The sequence below is a fragment of the Myzus persicae genome, unplaced genomic scaffold (genome assembly GCF_001856785.1).
Source record: "Myzus persicae strain clone G006 unplaced genomic scaffold, MPER_G0061.0, whole genome shotgun sequence".
NCBI classification, from domain to species: domain Eukaryota; kingdom Metazoa; phylum Arthropoda; class Insecta; order Hemiptera; family Aphididae; genus Myzus; species Myzus persicae.
In genome coordinates, this window is record NW_019101908.1 from 227393 (window position 1) to 249996 (window position 22604).

General features: G+C 31.1%; 1 protein-coding gene across 1 annotated transcript in view; it reads right to left on the minus strand.

Moving 5' to 3' along the window:
- Positions 1-22604, minus strand: part of LOC111030748 (lachesin-like) — a 128348-nt gene that overhangs the window by 38614 nt on the left and 67130 nt on the right. The window contains exon 4 of the mRNA XM_022310410.1: positions 9025-9235. Coding sequence (XP_022166102.1) covers positions 9025-9235 — 211 coding nt within the window. The remainder of the gene's footprint in view (positions 1-9024; positions 9236-22604) is intronic.

Here is a 22604-nt window from a genome sequence, read left to right on the forward strand (position 1 = left end):
AGGGATGTAGTGGAGGGTATGCGCAGGTATGCGCCGCATACCCACTTTCCAAATTTTAAAAAGAGAGCATACTCAAGAAAAAAACTAGAGACCGCAAGTATGCTCTGAAAAACGTGCGTATACCCAGCATTAGCCACTTGGTCACTTCACAAAAATTGTCTTATGTCAGTAGGCAGTAATCATTTAATTCTATAACATAATATTATTATGTCTAACTGTCGAGAAATGCGGGTTACGGAATGCCCATTGCTCATAGATAATATGATATAATATTTTAAATGGATTTTTGTATACAACAGTCTATTTTTAGATTAGCCGCTATCGGCGCTATCGATAACATGATAAAATTATATTATGACGTATTTTGTTTGTACAGTGTATTTAAGATTTGTCAACAATCAATAATAATTATATCGTAGTAGGTATATTATTGGTATTATTGGTATAGGTAAAATTTATGGAATATTCTATAACCTTAATTTATAAGTTTTTAATATTATGTTTATGTTATTATGTATTTGGTAAATAAATAAATTTTATAATAATATTAATTATTACACTGTTGAAGTTAATAAAATGTATTATTATTAATTTATATAGGTAATAGAACGGTGATTGAGGAGGGGGGGGGTAGGGGTTGATGACAAAAGCCCCCCTAAAGCTGCCTCATATTAAGCATACTCACAAATAATTTTAGGACTACATCCTCCGAGGCGGGGGGCAACTTCAATCACGTCTATGATAGTACAAAATAATATGTACAACAATTATGGTAATCGTAATTTGTACAAAAACAACTGTGGAAATAGTGGGGAAAACTCGATTAAATTTAACTGAGTACTATTACGACTCATTCTGTCGATATGTGTGAGTAGTGGTGAACTGATATGCGAAATAGTGCCATAGTATCATACAGACAAGTATTTGCAAGTGTTATTTACAAAGTAGATACCTACACGTCGTGACGCACACTGGGGTAACTCTTACGAACTGGGGACTCACTCGAGCCTCGTCAAAAAATATATATAATCTTTTCTTTCTTTCTGGGCAAACTGCCTCGACGACAATATGTGCTTTCATTGTTACGGTCGCCTTAACTAACCTTTGAATTGGATTTCGTTACACTCGGCGGGTATAATAATATCTGGGCGCCATACTGCCCGAGTCGATCGCTCGAAACTCATAGAATCGTATGGCGATGATGGTTTTCTGGTCGTATCGAAATTGAAGTTCCACGAAATTACGACAAACATGCAAGAATATATTATAGGAGAGCAGCACGCGTATGAATTTATTGTACACAATATGACCGGCGTGCGGTGTTTTAAGGAATAACACAAGGTCCGAGGTTTTTTAAGCGTTTTTGTTCGACGTGTTCGTGGTATTATACCAACCCATATTCGTCGGAGGATGAGGTACATAATAATATTATCATATGCAGTTTCCCGAGGCGAAGTAGGTAAATGTATTTTTGATTTAAATAATGCGAAACGTAATCACACGATATTCCGGTACCTTCCACACCGCAGTCCGGCGACGGTCGACAACAGTTTTATCCTCAAAAGCCCCTGGCTACCGCGATTCTAAGAAAATATAATTAGTAGTAGCGATGTTGTGTAATGCCATCAAACTTGGTAAGCTCGAAGTCAAAGGGACCAACAAAAAAAAAAAAAATCCGAGTTATTCGAGCATTTTTTAGACAAAAGTATGAAATTAAAATTGCAATTTGTATGTAAAATAAATATTATTTAAGCACCTATAATACCCGTATAGTACGCGCTCGAATAATATCGACGTTACGGGCAAAAAAAAATTAAATCTTATAATCGCGTCTCGTTGAAACTTAACGGAGCTCTAAAGTCTCATATATAATATGTGGGTGGATAACGAGTCGTTAGCGAGTGGTAAACCTATTAGATAAGCCACTATTATCAGTAACAACAACGGTATAATGACTTTATTTTCGATAGTAAGCAATATACGAAATACCTATAAATACGGCAATAACTCTTATATCACTGATTTCGATCAAATTAGATAACTTTGAGTTTAACACGACTTTTTTACATTGCTTAAATACGAAATTCCACAAATCGTGGAAAAAGTTCGACGTATCGATGATTTCGAGTTAACCGAGTTCAACTGTACGATATTGTAAATTAGAATAAATTACATGGTCATCGTGTTCACAAAATAGAATAAGTAATTTTTTATCTTGACCGCTTGTAATGATATATAACACTCACATCACGTCATGTGTCATATTTTTGGGTCGCTTTAAAACCTCTAACCGATTTAAAAAATATATACGCTGTTATAAACAGTTCCTGTATGTATCTACTATCTAGTATCTACGGACATGAATGACTAGATTTGATAAGATTTGGATTTTGAGTTATAGAAAATAAATTGGGCTTTTTCATGCGAAATATAACACTAAATTATTATAGTAAGTACTACTTGAATTTTGCAGTCGTGCAAGTTACTTTTCTATTCGATTGAATATGACAGAATATTAAACAAAAAAACTTTGATTGAAAAAAAAAAGTATTATAAATATCTCTGCTTAATGGTGTGTAAAAACAACCTATGTCAATAGCATAAAAAATATACATTTTAAGAAATATATAATAAGCACGTTTCTGTATACACTCTTAGCAATTTTTATTTTACCCTTAACGATCCTGTAATAAGCTACTAAATTTGCATATCTGCATGTACCAGATGCGAATAATGTTTAATTAAACAAATATAAAAGATCGTCTTAAATTAAATGCAATTAAATATACTATAAATATATGTATATTGTGCTTAATATCAAATATTAATTTATTTTATTTCCGACCGATGTATAATTATAAAAACTTTAATAAGGATTTCGTTCCGATTTATACAACCAGCCTACTTAACCTACTTAATGAATTCTGAAATCATCGTTTTTGAACATAAAATAGCGTTAGTATACCCACCTAATATTTTTTTAATAAAAATACAGTGAAATGCTCACGATATTTGATATTATATCACCATAAATAGAATTTTGAACATTTTTTACGACGTAAAATCAGAAATTGAAAATATATTCCAGCAAAAAAAACATTAATGCGTTGTTTTAAAATGGTAAAAAAAACTGCTCTGTATGCATTATATAAATAAACGAATAAATCATAGGGTGCATTTAGAATTTAAAATAATAGAAAATCCTTTCTCGCGAGTTTCCGACGCGCATTACCCTATGAAGCGCGGTTGCGAACGAGTTTACAAAATTCAATTATAGCGACAAACAAGAGAAAACGTTGTTTTTTACGGGAAATCTGGTGATAAATTTTTCTGTATAGGTATGAAAAGAAATTGAGAACATTTTTTACTCTAGCAGAACGAAAAAAAAACAAACTCACACACACACACACACACACACATACACTAGCTGAAACTAAGGGGCTTAACCACGATAGTCCGTAATTTATATTTGGACAATGTGTGTACAAGAAATCAAAATCAAAAAAAAAAAAATAATAATAGTTGCACGGCTTAAAGTCGATTGTAAAACGGAGGTACGTGCCGGGGAGGCTAAAAACACACAACGACGTGGCACCAATGTATAGTAATATAATGAGCTCTGATGTGACATATATTATGCGTATTACGTTTAATGCGTACCGTTTCAACAGAATGATAACAATTTATCTGTTTACTTAACTGTACGACGGTAAATACTTTAAACACGCCCCGAATGGTTAGGTAGTTCATCGAGGAAACACGTCGGGGAAATAATTTTGTGTCGTTATACAAAATGAAGGCAACTCCGTATTGTTATTAAATCGATAACAATATTGTCTATACACATTGCGTTTCTATTCATTCGCAGAGAGCAGAAGTAACTAGTACTGAATAAACTCTCAAGAGACTAATGATTATTCGAATTTTAAATCCACGCCTAAAGAGAAAATGTAGACTAGACGAAATACTGTATATGATGCGTACATTAAAAATATATTTGAAAATTAAACAAAATATTCAGTATGAACAGTAAAAGTTCATAGTATTACTTGAAAGAAACTGGCAACATTGATAACATTTAACTGTCAACATAACTTTACAGTACAGATTCCTTAAACGCTCCTTGAATTGTGGGACAGAAGTATGGGACAAATTATAAAATATATTGTGTTCTTTCAGACAGTAACAAAGTAAACTCCATTCCGTTATGAAATCAATAGTAATATTATCCATATATCTAGAGCGCTAATAACCAATCACTACTGACAGTGAACCCATATCAAATAAACTCTCGAGGGACTTATTTCCATAATGAATCGTTTAAATCTATCTTAAAACAAATGTAAACTAATAAACAAAATACTAGAATTTAAAATCCACACATTAGAAATATATTTGGAAATTAAAGAAAATGTTCAGTGTCAACAGGAAAAGTTCCTGGTAAGTAGTATTAATTGAAAAAACTGCTAACATTTAACTGTTAACATAACTTTGCAGTATAGATCCATTAAACGCTCCTCGAATAGTTCGGTAGACAGTTTATTGTGGAAATACGTTGGGGATGACATATTATAAAATATATTGTGTTGCTTCCAACAGCATCGAAGTCAACTCCATTCTGTTATAAAATCGATAGTAATATTATCTATACATATAGAGCGTTCCTAATCAATCACTACTACAGTAGAGAACCCATACTAAATAAACTCTTGTGGGACGAAGTTCCTTCACGAATCGTTTAAAGCTATCAAAAAAATATATATATATATGTAAACAAAACAAAATACTAGATTTTTAAATCCGCTCATTAGAAATATATTTTTAGAAATTAAAGAAAATATTCAGTACGAACACGAACATTTTTTAATGTTATTAGAAACAAAGGGTACCATATAAATAGGTGCAGGATGTATTAACAATATATCTCTATCGTTATATCACCCGTTATAATTAAACCATTGACTTTACTGATTCCTAATCAACTCGAGAATTTTTTTAGTTAAATCATAGTATTAGATTATTATTGTGTTTTCCTCATAAAATCATAAATATCATACTTTTGCGACGTACCTCGTGCCTCGTGTAAAACTACTCAGCAAAATGTTCTTCATAACTATAGATCGATTGAGTAATATTAGATGAGTTTATAAATTGTAATTTATATATATTTTTTTTTAGCTTTCAGCATAAACTATCACAGTTCAACAATAACAAATTAGTAATTTATGTTTTAAAAATAGGTATATAAATATTATAATATTGTACTTTAACATCATCGAAAATTACTAAAAAATGTATTTCAACAATAGAGCCAACACATGTTATATTAGCTAATGCCATCTGGATACTGTTGAAACTAATATTATTATCATTACACCGTATAATGTACATCATAGAAAATATAACATTATCTTTTTGTCGTACAGACTACCAAGTACTAATAAGCACCATAATTAATAATAATTAGACGATTTTTAAATTACTTGGGATTTTTGAGGACGAAATATCCAGTTAAATCTTTTGCATTTAGAAAATATGATAAGATGCATGATGCATGCCTGTTTTGTAATGATTTAGTTATTTAAATATTTGTGTTTTTTTTTTTAAAGTGAAAATGAGAATGAATTACAGTAAGAATAAGTTAAAATTAGTATTATACGGAAAATAGAGGTTGTTAAATAATTAGAGTTTAGGTGTAATTAGAGTAGCTGATGTTTTCCACAACAAAACCATATCCTTGAATTTGTCGAAGAATAAATACGTATGCATTTGAATATTAATATGGTTACATTATTATTTTATAAATTTGTGATATAATAATATATTTTATTGAATAGCAAGATGCATTTAAGCCTATGGTTTAAGTCTGTGATTTCTATTATTTCTTTTAAAACTGATGTTATGTAGAAACGCATAACATAACCGTTGCAATGCGTATATTTACGTTAAATTTTAAATAAAATCCAATTTGAATACTCTTACCAATGATGGCAAATAATACAACTGATGGATTTTGATTGGATCCAGAACAAGTTCGAAGTACAGAATCACGTTATCCACACGCATTTGGCTAAATATATGAAAATTTTCATCAACTAACGACGGCGGCATTCGGATTGCGCATAAATATATATATTATCATTCGTCAGAGACTTAAGCATAAGTAATACACAATAAATATTGTCATATACATATAACTGTATTATTTAGTTGGAATAAACATGGTTAAACAGATAGTAGGTACAACTTACACGGCACATCATCACGGGATATTGCAATCATGCCTCAAAATAATAGACTATCCCATCAGACGATGGTATACGAACCAAACATTGTGTGCCTACGATATATTATAAAGACGGGGCGGATGAGTTATACACATAGGTGTGTTTTATAATATAGACATATATATGTAGTGTGCAAAAATGTACAGTTTTGGATAAATGTAAAAAAAAAACTATTTTGATTTTTAATGGATGAAAAACCCAAAAGGATAACGTCAAAGACTTTGAGTTTCAAATAATTCAAACGAAGCAATCGTAGGTATATACCAGCTAAAATATCAAGTTCAATAAAATAATAACGTACATAGTCGATCGGAACAGTGGACTCTTTGGCGAAATACAATCACAAGATAAAAGCTGAAGCTCTTTAATAATCACAAGTTTCAAATAAAATTGTAAAAATAATCATGCCATGATGTTTCATCTCAAATATTTTAAATTATCGAAGACGTATTATTTTTTTATTTTTATTTTTTTGAAAGTCATAACTTATACCGCGGGTTAGCATCGAAATGAGTTATAGCATGCACTTCCATCGAATTTTAATTTCAATAAATGTATGATGGATTTAAAAAAATACGAATTGCCGAACTGCAAACATTTTTCCAGTTAATGTAAAAGCTTCTTAACTTTATATTTATTTAAAAACTTTAGACCTGAAGTTTATTATTCAGTGAAACCAAGAAAGTTTAAAATGTTTGACATCTGTTGTTTGATTCACACTGGTTTTATTTTATGTTCATATTTATTTCCGCGGTAATTGACATTTACAAGTTTGTCTGTAGGTAATTAGTTAATTCAACTTTTGTCTTTAAAAAACATTAAAATGTATTATTTATTAAATTAATATATTTCATATATTATGTTTGATCTACCAAGCATTGAGTTTTATGATGAATATAGGTAATACATTTGATGGTTTAATTTAATGAACATCTTTAATACCTGACACTTTGTAGGTGGTAAATTATTTTAAGCTCTAAACAATTCTCTGTAATATAGAAACATCTTTTTTGATTTTTTATGATTTAATTTGTTTTAATCATTAAACATTTATATTTTTAGCATCAACAAAGTTCTTTCATGTTTAATTGGTTTTAGTGAACTGTAACTTTGAAGGGATTTTTTTCTGTTTTGGATTTTTCAATTATCTATAAATGGGTTAAAATTCCTTAGTTACAATCTACTCCTGTGAAGTCAAAAACACGGTATGGCTTTTAACGCAATTGCTGGTTGCCGGATCAATATTACCTCCAGACACTTGAAAATCACCATAAAATGAAACATACACGTATACATAGAATTTGCATATTTTATTCATGAAATGACCTGCTGTTCTCATACTATGATGATAATAATAATAGTAATAATAATAGTGGATCAAAGAGAATTAAAATTAAACCAAAGATAAATATTAAACGCCATACAATTTATTAAACTTTCAAAATAATAATAATAATAATAAAATTAATAAAAAACGATTTTTTTTTATCATATTAAAATATAATTTTTTTTTCTGTATTTTACAGAACACAAAATTGTTTTTATTGAAAATTAAAATGTTTTAATTATAAAATGGCTTTAATTCGTTGTATTTTTTAATTAAATATACTTAATCCCTATTTTAGTGGTTTATTTAATCTAAAAAATTAGTCTTTGGGTTTACAGTATTTTTTTATCCTGCCGTCAGTCGATTTGTTTTTCAATTTATAACGCAACCAAAAAGTTCGGCTTGATTGGAAAAAATAACATTCCAAATTAAAGCAAAGAGCTCTAACTGTTGTCGTAATACATTACAAAATAATTAAATATTCACTAAAATACTACAAAAGAACTCGTTAAATATAATTCATGACTATGTACAAGGAAATATCATACTAAATCTGATTATAATCATACCCTATGATGTTATGCAAAAATGTTAAAATTTGGAAAACATTAAAAACGATAAAAAAATAGTGCATGGTTATTATTGGATTTCGCAGAGGAAATTAAAACGGAACATAATATAATTTCAAAATGATAAATACTGTTTATTTATTTGTCGGCAACTACTGTAAAACACGGTTAGATAAGATTTCATTAACGCCATTAAAATGAAACACAGATGGTTGAGGTCTTATGGAATTTTGGACTTTCAAAGATTTCGTAAAATTTGAATAACCTAGCCATAATAATATGATATTGTTCCGAGCAGAGTATTAAAAAAATAAAAGTGTGTATAATCGTATTAAAATAAACAAGGGACATTACGAGTGTTTGTAATACGGGAGGAAAAAAAAACAATAAAAAAAGTCACTGCGTTAGACCGCAAAATTAAATTTTATCTTATTTGCGATAAGAATAATAATATTCGAACATTTTTTCACTCTTTTCTGTGGTTGGTTTTTAATTAAAAAATTTAAATCAAATTTTTTTTCATTTTCAGGAAGGGAATATATTAATATGCGAGTAATATGGTAAATTCCAAAGCTACCTATATTATAATATTAAATAATAGTAATATTCGGTCGTAAATATTTCTCTCGGACTTAAAAATTATCAGATGAGAAAACGAATCGATTAGATTTCGTTCGACCAAATTTTATCTACGTAGGTCTTATCATTACACGACGATACCAATGATGATGGGGGGGGGGGGGTTATTATCAACAGAACGTACACAGAATATACACATAATGGTATAAAACAATGCTCGCGATACTGCGATGGTGGTATAGGGTTATGAAGTTGCACTTACCAACGACTTGGAGATGAATGTACTGGCTGATGTGTGGCGTAGTGGATATCTGGCATTCGTAGATACCTGAGTCTCTGATCTGCGGATACTTGATCTGGAGGGTCCAGTCTTCGCTGGGTGGTTGATTGATCGATCGGAAACGCTGGTCGCCGGTATATGTATACCGGCCGACGGTCAACAGGTGAATGTCCCGGTGTCTGACCCAGGAGACCTGCAAAACGAAACAAAAATCAGTGGTCTCACATTTTATTATCATGAATATTTTGATCAATATTGTATACGATGTGAGTAAGTCCATCTGACTTTATTTTTTTTTTAATGAGGAAACCAAAGATTTGGGTGAAAACTTCACCTGAACAGGCGCACAAGACGTGTCAGTGTCGTAAACCGTCAATCGGTGAGCCTCGTTTTGTCCAAATTTTATGATGACCGATGACTTTTTGTTTCGGCTAAGAAAGTAAAATATTATTTTAATTTCGGACTAAAAACTGTTTCCGCCAGATTTTTGTCTTGATATATTAATAATCGTGACTCGATCAGAATGTATGATAGCTAGCGAAACTTTAGGTATTAGGTTTTTTTTTACAATTTAAATAAATATAACTGTTTTATATTTTTGATATAAAATGCTACAGTGGGGTTTAATAACTCCAGTGTAATGGTTTAACGGGTATGCATTTTAAAATAATACCATCGGATAAAAATTATGTATACGAGTGTGTTATTTCGTTGAAGTGGGATTTGTGTATAGCTGATAAATGGAGGTGTCAACTTTCTGTTTGTTTATCAACAAATATAATAAAAAATGCATGTGAATTCGTGTGAATATAATTTATTTACAATTTAATAGTAATTTTTTATAAGTGAATTCCATCAATATAAAAATATCATATTTTTCAAATGTCTAGTTAACTAAATGCAATTCGACAAAGCATAAATATACATAAAAAGCAATACGTAAATGTTTTTTTTTTATAAATACATACTAATAACATAAAAAACCAAACAACTTACACCGTAGGTGGTTTTACTTTAGAAAGACAGGAATAAACAGTTCCCATACGTGTCGATTGTTTGCCGACCAAAGTTTCATCCCCATAGGAGTTTATTTGTAACATTTATTATGAACTATGATATATTATTATATTACAATAACTACGATTTCCGACAAAACGATATTATTTTCGGAGAATAATTGTAAATAAGCCCTCTGCAGGTTAGCTCAAAACAATGACAGAAACAACTGTATAATATTATCTATGTGCTCATTGTTTTGTTTTTAATAATTTCATAATGAAAAACACATTTAAAAATAATTGATTAAAAAAGTGCATCTGAAAATCTGAATACTCTTGTAAAAAATAAATTTGAATTGGCAATGTACATCTAGAGCATTACCTAACTAGGGTAACGAACGTTTTATGACTTAACTTACGTACTAATGGTACGACGCTGTTGGATTTGATATTCTATAAGTTAGTAAATATTCATATTTCGTATGGGACTTGTGAATAAAACTCAACATACCGACTACGCTATGAAGAAAACGTTTGATGGATGCACAAATGATTAAAATCTTCGAGTCAAAACTAAATATCAAATGTCGACGTAAAAATAACAAAAAAATACTGTCTTAGATCTTCAACAAGCAAATGAAATCGGTCCATTCCGGTCCACAATCATTATTTGTAGTGCAGATTTTCGGCGAGTTGCAAAAGTCAAATAGAGATTTATAAAAACAGCGCGAATAAGTGCAGTGTTGAAATCTAAACCCTAATAATTGTTTTTACAATACTATTATACTCTCTTGACAGTGTATAATATAAGTTGCACGTGTGAACGAACTCGCGTGCCCCGCCCGGACGGGATTCGAATACGAATATTTTGACAGGTGCCGCCGCCACTCCAGCCGTTTCAGTGAAATCAACCAAACGCAGTCCGTTTAATAAGCAATTATATGGCGCGTGTAACACGTATGCGTCATAACCAGGTAATAATAATAATACAAATAACAATACTAATAGGAATACCTATCGAATAATATTGTGTATCATTAAAAAATATGTTAAAAAATATACCGGTATGGTGAACTATGCCATACATTTAGCGAGTCTTATAATCAATATAAAGCGCTTGCTAGTATTTCCGCTGCAGGACCGATGAGTAATCCGCCCGATGGATACTATTTTATAATAATATTTTTACGCGCTAATGAAAGCCCTTTGGAAATTAGCTGCTGTGTCCGAACCGAATTACACGAACTGCAATGACACATTATTATTGTTGTTAATATTATTTATTATCCCCTCGGTAAACGGTTTGTGTGTAATGACGCGAAAATCTCGAAAACAAAAATTGTACACCGTAGGTATTATAACATACCGGTTAACTTATTCCGATCGTCGTTAGCAAAGTTTTCGACGAAGCTTTCGACGACGACGACGACACAAGTCGACCGACGTCCGACACGTCGTCGTACGTGTTTGTCGGTGTACCGAAGTTGCGGCTCACTCGAGTTAATTATGAAATCATACACGTAAACGGTTTCGTCGATTTAAACCACTGTAATTAAACTTTTCCCTTAAGTCATATTGCTCGCAAGCTCAGCAACTTCGAAGTGGCTAATATTATTTTACAGCGGGTTATTAATTGGCGAAAGCGTCCAAGGTTTTACGAAATTGCCGAAAAAATGGGGCACCCCACGCCAATCAAAGTCGAGGGTCGTGAACGGTTATTTCCACGAAAAAGTTATGGTATCGCGTCATATTCAAGGATTTAATCCGTAAAGACCGAGAGTATGAGTTCACGGAGAGTTGGCGAACGAATGTCATATTGGATAATGTGAAAAATTAAACACCTACCCGAATTGACAATATAGGAGTCACATTATTTACTGGCCAGGACACACGTTTGCATTGATGCGTAATCAGAAATCCATTATATATGCAATAATGACACCAAGTGGAATATATAGATACATAGTTTTTCTCGTTATGTATATTAAACAAATAGGTATAAGAGTGGCAACTTTTATCCTTATATATTATTTAATATGCTTTTCCGAGTAGCGTTTTTTTCTTATTTTTAAGTTTTATATTTATAACAACATACCTATATAAACACAAAATTAAAGAGTAAAGTTATTTAAAATTATTGTTTCACATTAAATTTCTAAATAATTTCAAAATAAATTAACACTGTAGGGACTGTTGGCGTAGAAGCTGCGTGCCATTGCATATCGTTGACTACGCAGTTAATTATAATCTGGCCATCTGGGGAAAAGTCACTAACTATACTAAACTAAACTGCTGCTCTAAATGATCATCAGAAAGTGTTGCTTGCCAGCTCGGAGTTCGGCTTTTAAAACTTTCATTTAAGAAAATGTCATTTCACAAAAACAGGTTAATCCGAAGGATGTATGTAACTCAATAGCTGCTGTAGTGTCTACTAAATATACGATGGTGAGTTCTGACTAAGGGTAATGGACTTTGAAAACGTCCGAAATAGATCTTTTGGCCACTCCTGCAGTATAATTTTATAATATATAACATTATTATAGACTATAATTTATAGTGTTATAACGAAAAAGCAACGGGGAAGGCGGTTTGAGTTAATTATTTGGTTTTAGTTGGCTTTACGAAATACATTTTGAACTCGAAACCTTCTGACGAGGTTTTACGAAACTGCCGAAAAAATGTGGCATCCCGAGAACCGGATGCAATCAAAGTTAAGGACCGTGCATAGTTATTTCGATGCGAACGCTATGGTATTGAATCCTTCGCGGGTTTACCCAGTAAAGACCATAAGCGGTGTGTGTGTCGATGTTCCAGAGAGTTCACGGCGATTTAGCGAACGAATGTTGTGGAAAAAAATCGAATCCGAAAGGATAAGAGAGACGCATTATTTTACTGCTCGGTACACAGTCACATTGACGCGAAGTCCCCACAGCAAAGTGACCAAGAGTAGAAAAGGTACGTTGTTTCTAGTTGTATAATAAAATTGGTTGGTAAGCTTGTGTATGAGGAGAGGGGGGGGGGGTAGGGGAGAAGAGTCCGACGCGTAAGTGCCTTGTCGGGTCATGAAAAATGTTAACTTTTATGTTGATACATATTATGAAAATTCAAACTCATCGACTTATCGGTTACAATAATTTAGCATTTAAAGCAAATAAGTTACCCATCACCGATTTAAAATCTGTTCAGTTTTCAATTTGTATTTTTATAAATCGTTGTAATTTTAGCTTAAAGGTTTTCTCAGACCGACATTGTTGAAAATGATTTCTAATTTTTCAAATAAACGTTATTTCATGTCACGAATTAATTTTTTGTATTGTGCTCATTTTGCGATAAAAATTAGTTTACGTAGCAAAGACCATAAACGGTGAGTGTGTTGACGTTCGAGAAAGTTCATGGCGATTCGGTCGAACGAATGTCGCGGGAAAAAAATCCAACCCGAATGGAAGAGAGAGACACATTATTTATAGGTACTGATCGGCACACAGTTGCATTGACGCGTTAGCAGAAGTCTATACAACAATGAGACCAAGTAGAAAAGGTACATTGTTTTTCTCTTTGTAATACAAAATAGTGAGGTACCTTATATTATTATACTTTGCTGCGCGACGGCGTGCGCAGGTATACATACATATACCTATATAATATTGTTATAACGAGAAGGCGGCAGGGAATGTGGTGGTTTGAGTTAATTACTTATTTTTAGTTGGGTTTTACGCAATAAATTTTAAAATCCACCTACTTCATTTTGCATTATATATTATATACAGCTTACCTACACAATGCAATATATGCATACAAAACGCTACATTATTTCGAAACGTAAAAACTTTGAAATTTTTATTAAATTTCCAAGAAACGTAAAATATATTATGCTATACCCACACATTTACACACTCGAATAATGTGCACGAGACAGATAAATACGAGATTAGACACATAGCGGGTACATATAATATTACAGCCGTGACACAGTGGCTATAAACTATTTCTGCGATGTTTGGTACGATATTATAACAGTTGTAGGTACCGATCCTGTAAAAGCGCAAACACTAAATAACGATGGTTAAAAGTTTACTCGACATTGCGTTAGAGGCGAGCCCAAGATTTAAGGGAGAGGGGGGGGCAATCGTTACCTGATTTGACCAGCTTTGGGTGCTCCAATGTATTGTGCCAATTTATATCGTTTTATTGGTTTGGTGGGATAATTAACAAGAATAAACAACGCCTATATTATATTAATATCGTAGGTTACGACGCGTGGCAAACAGAAACATTCGATTGAAAAATAACTGCCTATCGTTCTTGGTATTAACAATCATTTTTAAATATGTTCAACTATAATGGAAACACAACGCATGCGCTATAGTCGTTTGATGACAAGATTTTAAAAGCAACATGCCCTGGATATATTAAAACGTGATAACGTCACGGAGGGACCACAAAACATGATTACTTTTGGTACGGCCTAGAAAAAATAAAAGGAATATGAAATTAATATTTAATAAGAAAAAATTCAAACAGCGGTTAACTACTATAAACTCATCGACATAAATCTACTTTCAGAATAATATTATGTAATCACATAAAATAAAAAATAAGTTATAACACAATAATATTATAATACATTTTATATTATTTAGAATCTCATTAACAACATAATAATATAATATGCTAAAGAAAGTTATGTTTTTGTGCTATATTTTTATTGTGACCAATTTTTTAAAATATTTATCGTGGAGAAGAGAAAAATATATCAAGTAGCACGTTAAGTTTTATTTTTGTTGAGGTAAATTAATTTCGCTCGAGAATTGTCTACATAATTACATTTTTGTTTTAAGTAATTGCACAATTTTAAACACCAGAAAAAATAACGGCGTTACCTATTCTATTTAAAAATTATAAAATTTACAAAAAAGAGTCTCAATGATAAAATACGAATTGCATGATATCACTCGGAGAATGTCAGTTAAGCAACTTTTTTATAAATCTTTTGGAAAACTTGCTATTTACATGTCTCACAGTAATTTTCAGAGGAGCATCGTTATTAAACTTACCTATTAACATGGGTTAGGAATTCAAGGACTTCAAACAAATTTTATTTATTTTAGAAGAAAAATTGTTACTGGCGTCGCAGCTACACAAATTGAACACCATATCTGCAGAGTTGTTTACGATTCTCTTCATTTTCAACAACAATTAATACAAATCTAATTAATTGTCTGTATTGGACGTGCATCACATTTTGAAATTTAATGTAATAATACAAACGAATTACGATTCTTATTCCTTTGAATAATTACTAATGTAGTATGTTTTTAAATCGCGCAATAAAAAATCACCTCTTGCGCCCTAAACAACTAAACACGGTAATTACTTTTCATTTCTATATAATTTATACTTTTATCCGGCTTTAAGACAACACGATGAATAATAATTAACCACTTTCGCACCTTTTCTATTTAAATAATCTCAGTTTTTGCCACAATTAAAATTTATGATATATTCGCCATGTCATCATCAACCCCGAAAAATTCTTCTTTTTCTAAAAAGGTAAACCACTGTCATACTTTGTTTAAAGACACTATACACATTTATTGCGTACTTCTTTTCTATGTTAAATTAAAAGTAATGGGTAAATTTGTAGTTTAAAATAAAACTATGATTTTCCTCATAATACTAGTTGCACACAATCGATGCATCGTAATAATTTTGTATTTATTTCAATATATGTTTGTAGTTTTTACCCTTCAAAATATCTTTTTTTGAACAGTCTACATCTTACGTGTTTTAGAGTTCTTGATAATATATATTATATGTATTTTTATTGAATGTAACATTTGAAGTTCGTAAAAAATAATAGATATTTCACCTCACTAGGAAAAATTGAATACAATTCAATTATATAAGAAAATAAAATACTCAATCAAACCGTAACAGTCTGTTTCGATAGGTTTAGACATTTCCCAGAATTATGGAGATAACTTTAAAATGCACATTAAAGCTGTAAAGTTAACTTTTCGTGAGAAATAAATTACCCCGTAGTACTTCATTCGGACTTCAGTTGCCAAGTTAGTTATTACTTACGACGAATCGATTCAAACATCAAAATTTTAATAAGAATATAAATCAATACATTTTAATATCAGGCGTAAATATTTGTTATTAATGAATTATTAAAAGCGATAACAGAATAAACCTTTTAACACAGTTTTACCTACACTTAAACATTTTCAGGATAGTGAAATTCGCTCATTTCTTTTGTAAACTGTACTGAAAATTACCAAGATAAAAATATTATGTTGTACCTTAAGGCAATGAAAAAAAAAAAAATGTGAAGAATATATATTTTAAAGTCCACGCGTTAACTAAAATCACTATCGACAACATAATTTATTCAAAGGCCATCAGTTGCATGTAATACAATGTTTCATTTTCTGTCATGTCTGCTCTTGAGCCAGCTTAACTTCCGACGTCTTATAGTATATGATAATAACATATACATGCGAGTACAATAGATACATCTTGTGCATATATTCGATATTATTATTATTATTATAACTATTATTATATTCACCGAGTTCATCTATTTTGCGTTTGACACCCATAGATTATCGACACACGTCATGTGCTACGCGAATGTTTTATATTTATTAAAAAAAAACACAAAACCGTATCACACTTTTTTGCGCGCAGGTGAGACATGCATCGTGGATACAAAATAAAAACGTGCACAATATAATAGAGCATAACAACGATAATCATACTATAACATTACGCTTTTCATTTAGAACAGTCCTAAAAATAAGACGCTGTAAGTCGACAAAGAGTAAGAGTTAGAGTAGAGAGCACAAAAGTTACAAAAACGCAACAATTATAGAAACGTGTAATTTTATTAATAATAAGAGTTGCTAAATTCTAGCCGTTTCCGGATCGTTTAAAAAACAAAATTTTTAAGTCACTACTGTTATTTCGACGTACACGTACGGACAAGTAGTACCATTGACTTGTGACTACCATCGTGGACTATTGAATATTGATTACCAGAAGCACATGTGCACCAAACCGAACACAAGTCCGTTCACTTTGAGTTGTAGACAAGTGTATAATAAAGAGATCCACCGAGCAAACGTATTTTTCGATGTTCCAACCCAATAAATTACGGGCAGAGAACTACGTGATTTATTTTATGGCCAATGAAATCCATTTCAAGGTAAACCAAATTTTATGTTTTCGATACACTGCACCCAATAGTGGCGCATGCATACAGAATTATTTTCACAATCACGGGTCAATGAATGTTTTTTGAGGGGACGCTGATGTTCTACTAATAATATTGTAAACCTAATTGGTCAAAAAGTTGTACCACTTTAATATTATTGTGAAGCCAAACTTAAAAAATATTTCATATTCATATCTTACAATCGAGTATAAACTTATCTGCTGCAATTTCGTAGTGTCGTAATTTTTCAAGTTCTTCAATCGTTTAAACTGATGAATGGTAAACATATAACGTCAATTAGCTCGTTGTAATACGCCGTCATATCATAATAATTTGATATGTAAAATCAAAGAATTTCAAAGTAATAGTTTGCGTGACGAATTGCATTTACACAGTAGCAACATTGTTTTGTTTGTTGTAATTTAGCGTAAAAAAATAATAAAAAAATAAAAATACGTAAACGAAAACATCATAATAGTCAGGCGTAAAATATTTTAGTTTTAATACTATTATAACTTGAAACGATTTGTATGACAAAATTAGACCAAATGTTTAGATAAAATATCCAGAAATAATAAACCTAAATTATATGTAGGTACTACAAAACTATATATAAAAAAAAAAGATTACCATATTTAAAAAAAACAACAAAAGAACACGGCGAAAGCGTAACACTATAAATACAATTCATTATATAACATAACAATAGGCTCATATTATTATGTAGTTATATGCTTATGACTTTAATATGATTGTTTTTGCTCCTATACATTTATGATATATAATTGCACAGTTATTTATCGTTTATATTTAAATTGATGACTTATACTTCTTGCTTATTTTGTGATAAACAAATAAAAAATAATACAACAAATTCGGTTTAATTGAGTACATTATTTACCTATGGTTATAAAATCAAAATACAATTTAAATTTATTTTGTTTTTTTCCAAAGTATTGATTCAATCATTTTCCAAACGTATACATCAGAGTTTAAAAGTTTTAAACGGCTCCTTTTTGTGATATATATATATATAAATGGAAAACTATAAAGTATATATAGCACAAGAAAGATCCTTTTAAAGATAACTCAAACAGACATAACAAAAACTCAAATAGCAACATTACCTAAATAATTCTACTTGAATTCTAAAATTCAATAAATCAACAATATTCCTATAAAGAATAACGCAAATAATTTATATATAAATCAGTTGGGAACTACATGCAAATAGCAAATATTACATTATTTTCTTAATACTTAAATGTTATAGCACACAATAGTATTGTGATTTTATGACGTAGCCCACTTTCCATTAGCCCACTCGTATTTAAATATTTACATGTTTTATTATTTATACTCTTAGAAAAATTTAATTTTAATTATTAAATAAAGGCGTTGTTTTTCAATTTCTAATTTCATTTAAATTTTTACATAAATTCCTAATGAAAAAAAAACTCTTGTCCCGCATACAACTATAAATTATAATATTAACCCCGTTGGTGACTAATTTCTCTCTGGATTGGTCAGACCTCGACAAATCTGTTTTCACCGTCAGTTATTTTTTTTACAATTTATAATCTTAGAAAAAATACAAGTCAATAGCTACAAGATTGTTTGAATAATAAACTATAAAGTGACTAAGTGACTAAGTGATCGAAAGCGTGTCAATTGGAGGGCATTAGCCACAGCCATTGTCGTCACCGAAAGTTTATACGAGTATAAGACAGAAAATATTTGTTCAATTCATTATTTATTTCATAACATATTTAAGACCGCACTTTTGAGAATATTTATTTGTTTCTCTCTTTTTTTCAAAGCCAGGTACACAAATATAAAAATATATTTTTCCTATAAAACGAACTCGTATTTCTTTGTTTTTACAAAAGTTTGTGCAAATAAACTTTTATTTTTAAGATCCATCACTTATCGTTTATTTATTTTTTAATTAACTCAATTAATTACTACTGAGTGAGTACTTAAAGTTATTGAGATAATGCGATATGTAACAAGGCTGTCCCAAGATATTTTTTCTTTTTTTGAGGGGGTGTGGTCCAAATTAAAACTTTAAATTTATGTTTTGGCATTCGGTTAAAAGTATGAAAATAATAGGATTTATTCTTATATGAATTTAAATATTTTAATTGAAACAAACAAAATAATAATATACCTTGACATCTTGCTGTCTGTGTGGATAAGAATTAAGAGGTAATCAAATCGTATTAATAAATTATCGATGCCGATTATAGTGATCACCGTTTGTCGATAAAAATATATTATTATTAGGTACGTATAATAATGGATCCATATGATAATATTGAACAGCCAATAGTCAAATCGATTTGAACTTGAAAACAACTAGGTAAATATGACTTTGAAAATATTTGTGTTGTTGTCAAAAATTATTAAAAAGCAATTGTGAAATTGTAAGTAGTTTTGTTAACAGCGAGTACGTACCCCATTAACACCCCTATACCCCGCCCGTTGATGTAACTAATTTGAAATCTATAATATCAAATAATTATGAAAACATTACAATTAACTGTAGAGATTTTAAGGATTTAAGGAATATTTTATATTGAAACCAAAGGGGTTTATACGCCAATTATTACGGTGGATAATTAATATAACTACCATACATATGGCGACATCTCTCTCTTACTCTCTCTCTCTCTCTCTCTGTTCATGATATTTAAGTAACAATGTAATATGACTGAACGTGAACATTTTATAATGGGCTGGTCGATTTTTTTGTTTATACTTCATTATATTGTGCGAAACATTTTCCTTTTTACAATTGTACGCAGTTTTGCCGTTGACATTTAAAACGGATCCCAGATTTTTTGTATTATTATTACATAGGTTTAAAATAGGTTTTGATAAAGAATAATGTTTCCCGGGAGACAACGGCAGTGCAGTGAGGTTGATTAAGGGTATCGTTGCCTTTTTTCCACCTCTATAAATGCGAAATTATGAAGATGAATTCACAGATAGAGAATTTAGCTGTAAACGAGTATATATATATATATTATATACTTACATTTTATTTCGTGTATAACAAATTAAAAAAATAGAGTGTTTTTAAAACAGTAATTTACAGTCTTCATTTCGTTCACGCATGCGCGGTTTATTATACTGTGTGGTCGCCAAGACCAACAAACGAATTTACAACGATTTGTCGTCACATTAAATACTTAACAAGTTGGCATTTGTATTTCGTTCATGTTTTAATTGCCCCAATAAACTACAATGTTAACAACCGTACAAGCGAATTAAAAAAAATTATCAAACGAAAGTACCATTTTTTACAAACAACAATACGTTGGATTTGAAATTTTATGAATCGAAATGGACATAATATTATTATGTTCTTGGCTGTGTTGGAATAATCTCAACTTACAATAAATTATTATTCCATTTCAAGGAGACTCAAAATAATAGTAAATCTAACTACATAGATCCTCATCCCGCGGCGCATACTCTTCATAAAATATATCGAATGCAATGAAACGGACAGCCCAGACACGCCTTCAACGAGTCTGAATTTCCCGGAATAAATACCTGTTGGAAAATCCCGCTCATATAATTATGGTAGACTAATAACGGACATAATATATTTCAATCACCTTAGGGCGTTCGACGGTCCAGTGGTATATGGCGAACTGCTCATTTTTCAGAAACTAATTTAATATTTCACCCAACTTAAAGTTAACCGATAACCCAATAAGCAATTCACTGTTATAAGTGTAACTGTCCTTAGTAGTTATAACTAAAATCTCGGTAATATACTGCAATGGCTGATACTAAATTACCAAACATTACCATCACCCACCCATCACCCATTGGACATCTCATATAGGCTGTTGCTTCCCGATGACCCTAATCGCAAAGTCATTGAAGATGTCTGCTATACAGATGAGATGTAACTTTACTATACTATATCGTTCTGAAAAGTTTGCTGGATAGTATTGGTAATAATAAAAAAAAATATATCACATTATTATAACCCAACTTAGTTTAAACGATGAGATGTGGCATTTTAATGTTGGTAACTTTAATTAGGTACGTAATAATACTCATAAGTATTATTCAAATTCACTAACACGAGCGCCCAGTTTAATAATCCGAGAAGGCAAATAACTTGGGGGGTTCGGGTCTTTTAATAATTGTGATTTTTTGAAAAAATGTTTTGTAATTTTCGACTGATACAACAATCGATGATCTGCACAACATGTTCGGTACAAACAAACAGCAGTGTACACAACGACTGGACAGTAATTCGGCCGCAGAGCATAAAATGATATAATGTAGAGTCGGTTAACCAGATTATAGATTGCTCATAAATAATAATTGACGATTTGATATTACTTTCATTATTAAAATAGCCGTGTGTCTTAAAATATAAACGCGAGGGCAACAACGGTTATTCTTTTCATACAATATTTATACACAAAAACGCGTTTTAAAATTTAGCGCCCAGCGCGTAATATATTATAAGCTCCCGGTTGTTTCTCTGACTGATGAATAAATTATTATTCTTGCTTCATCGTTTCGGTGTAACACATCCAAAGAATCTGAAAGTGGATTTCTTGAGCGCAGACCCGACAAATAATGAAACATAAAATATGAGTGTAATGTTGTGATGGTTATAATACGAATAATTAACCAAACATTATCCCGATAAGTAGAAAAAAACATCTCGAGGGTTTGAATAATATTACGGACTTTAAGTATATTATTAAAAATTCCAAAAGTCAAATGTCGAATAGTTACATAGTTGAAGAAGAAATAGCGGTGAGCGTGGTGAAACACCCCGCATTACATAATATTAATGGTAAATATATTGGGTTTTACTGTGCATTTATTACTGCGGTTATTTCACAGTGTTCATCTGCTCTGTTTTCGACTGTAGTACTAATTGGTAGGTACAGTTGTGACCGTATATCTTCACTGCGATATTTTATTCTTGGAAATTACCAGTACCGATATTGCCGAGAGATTGATCCGGATGTCCGGTTTGTGTATGTGCTATAGGATGTATCAAAAAAAAAAAAAAAATCCATACGATCCTGATTTTTTCGTCGTCCTCTCAGATCTATACTATATAGTTTATAGTTTTTAGGACACGACTGTATCACTCTCGGCATCGCGCTATTTTGTTTTTCGAACGTATCGATTGGATACGTATGATAAAATGCATAACAATAATTATTCGAACGATTATCGACTAGAAAAGTACACAATAGGTGTTATAAAAATTACGATTATATTACTAACGTTTCCCGTGCTGTCGTGCGGGGGGGGGGGGAGGCGTACACCCACCGAGCCGTGCAGACGAGTGACGA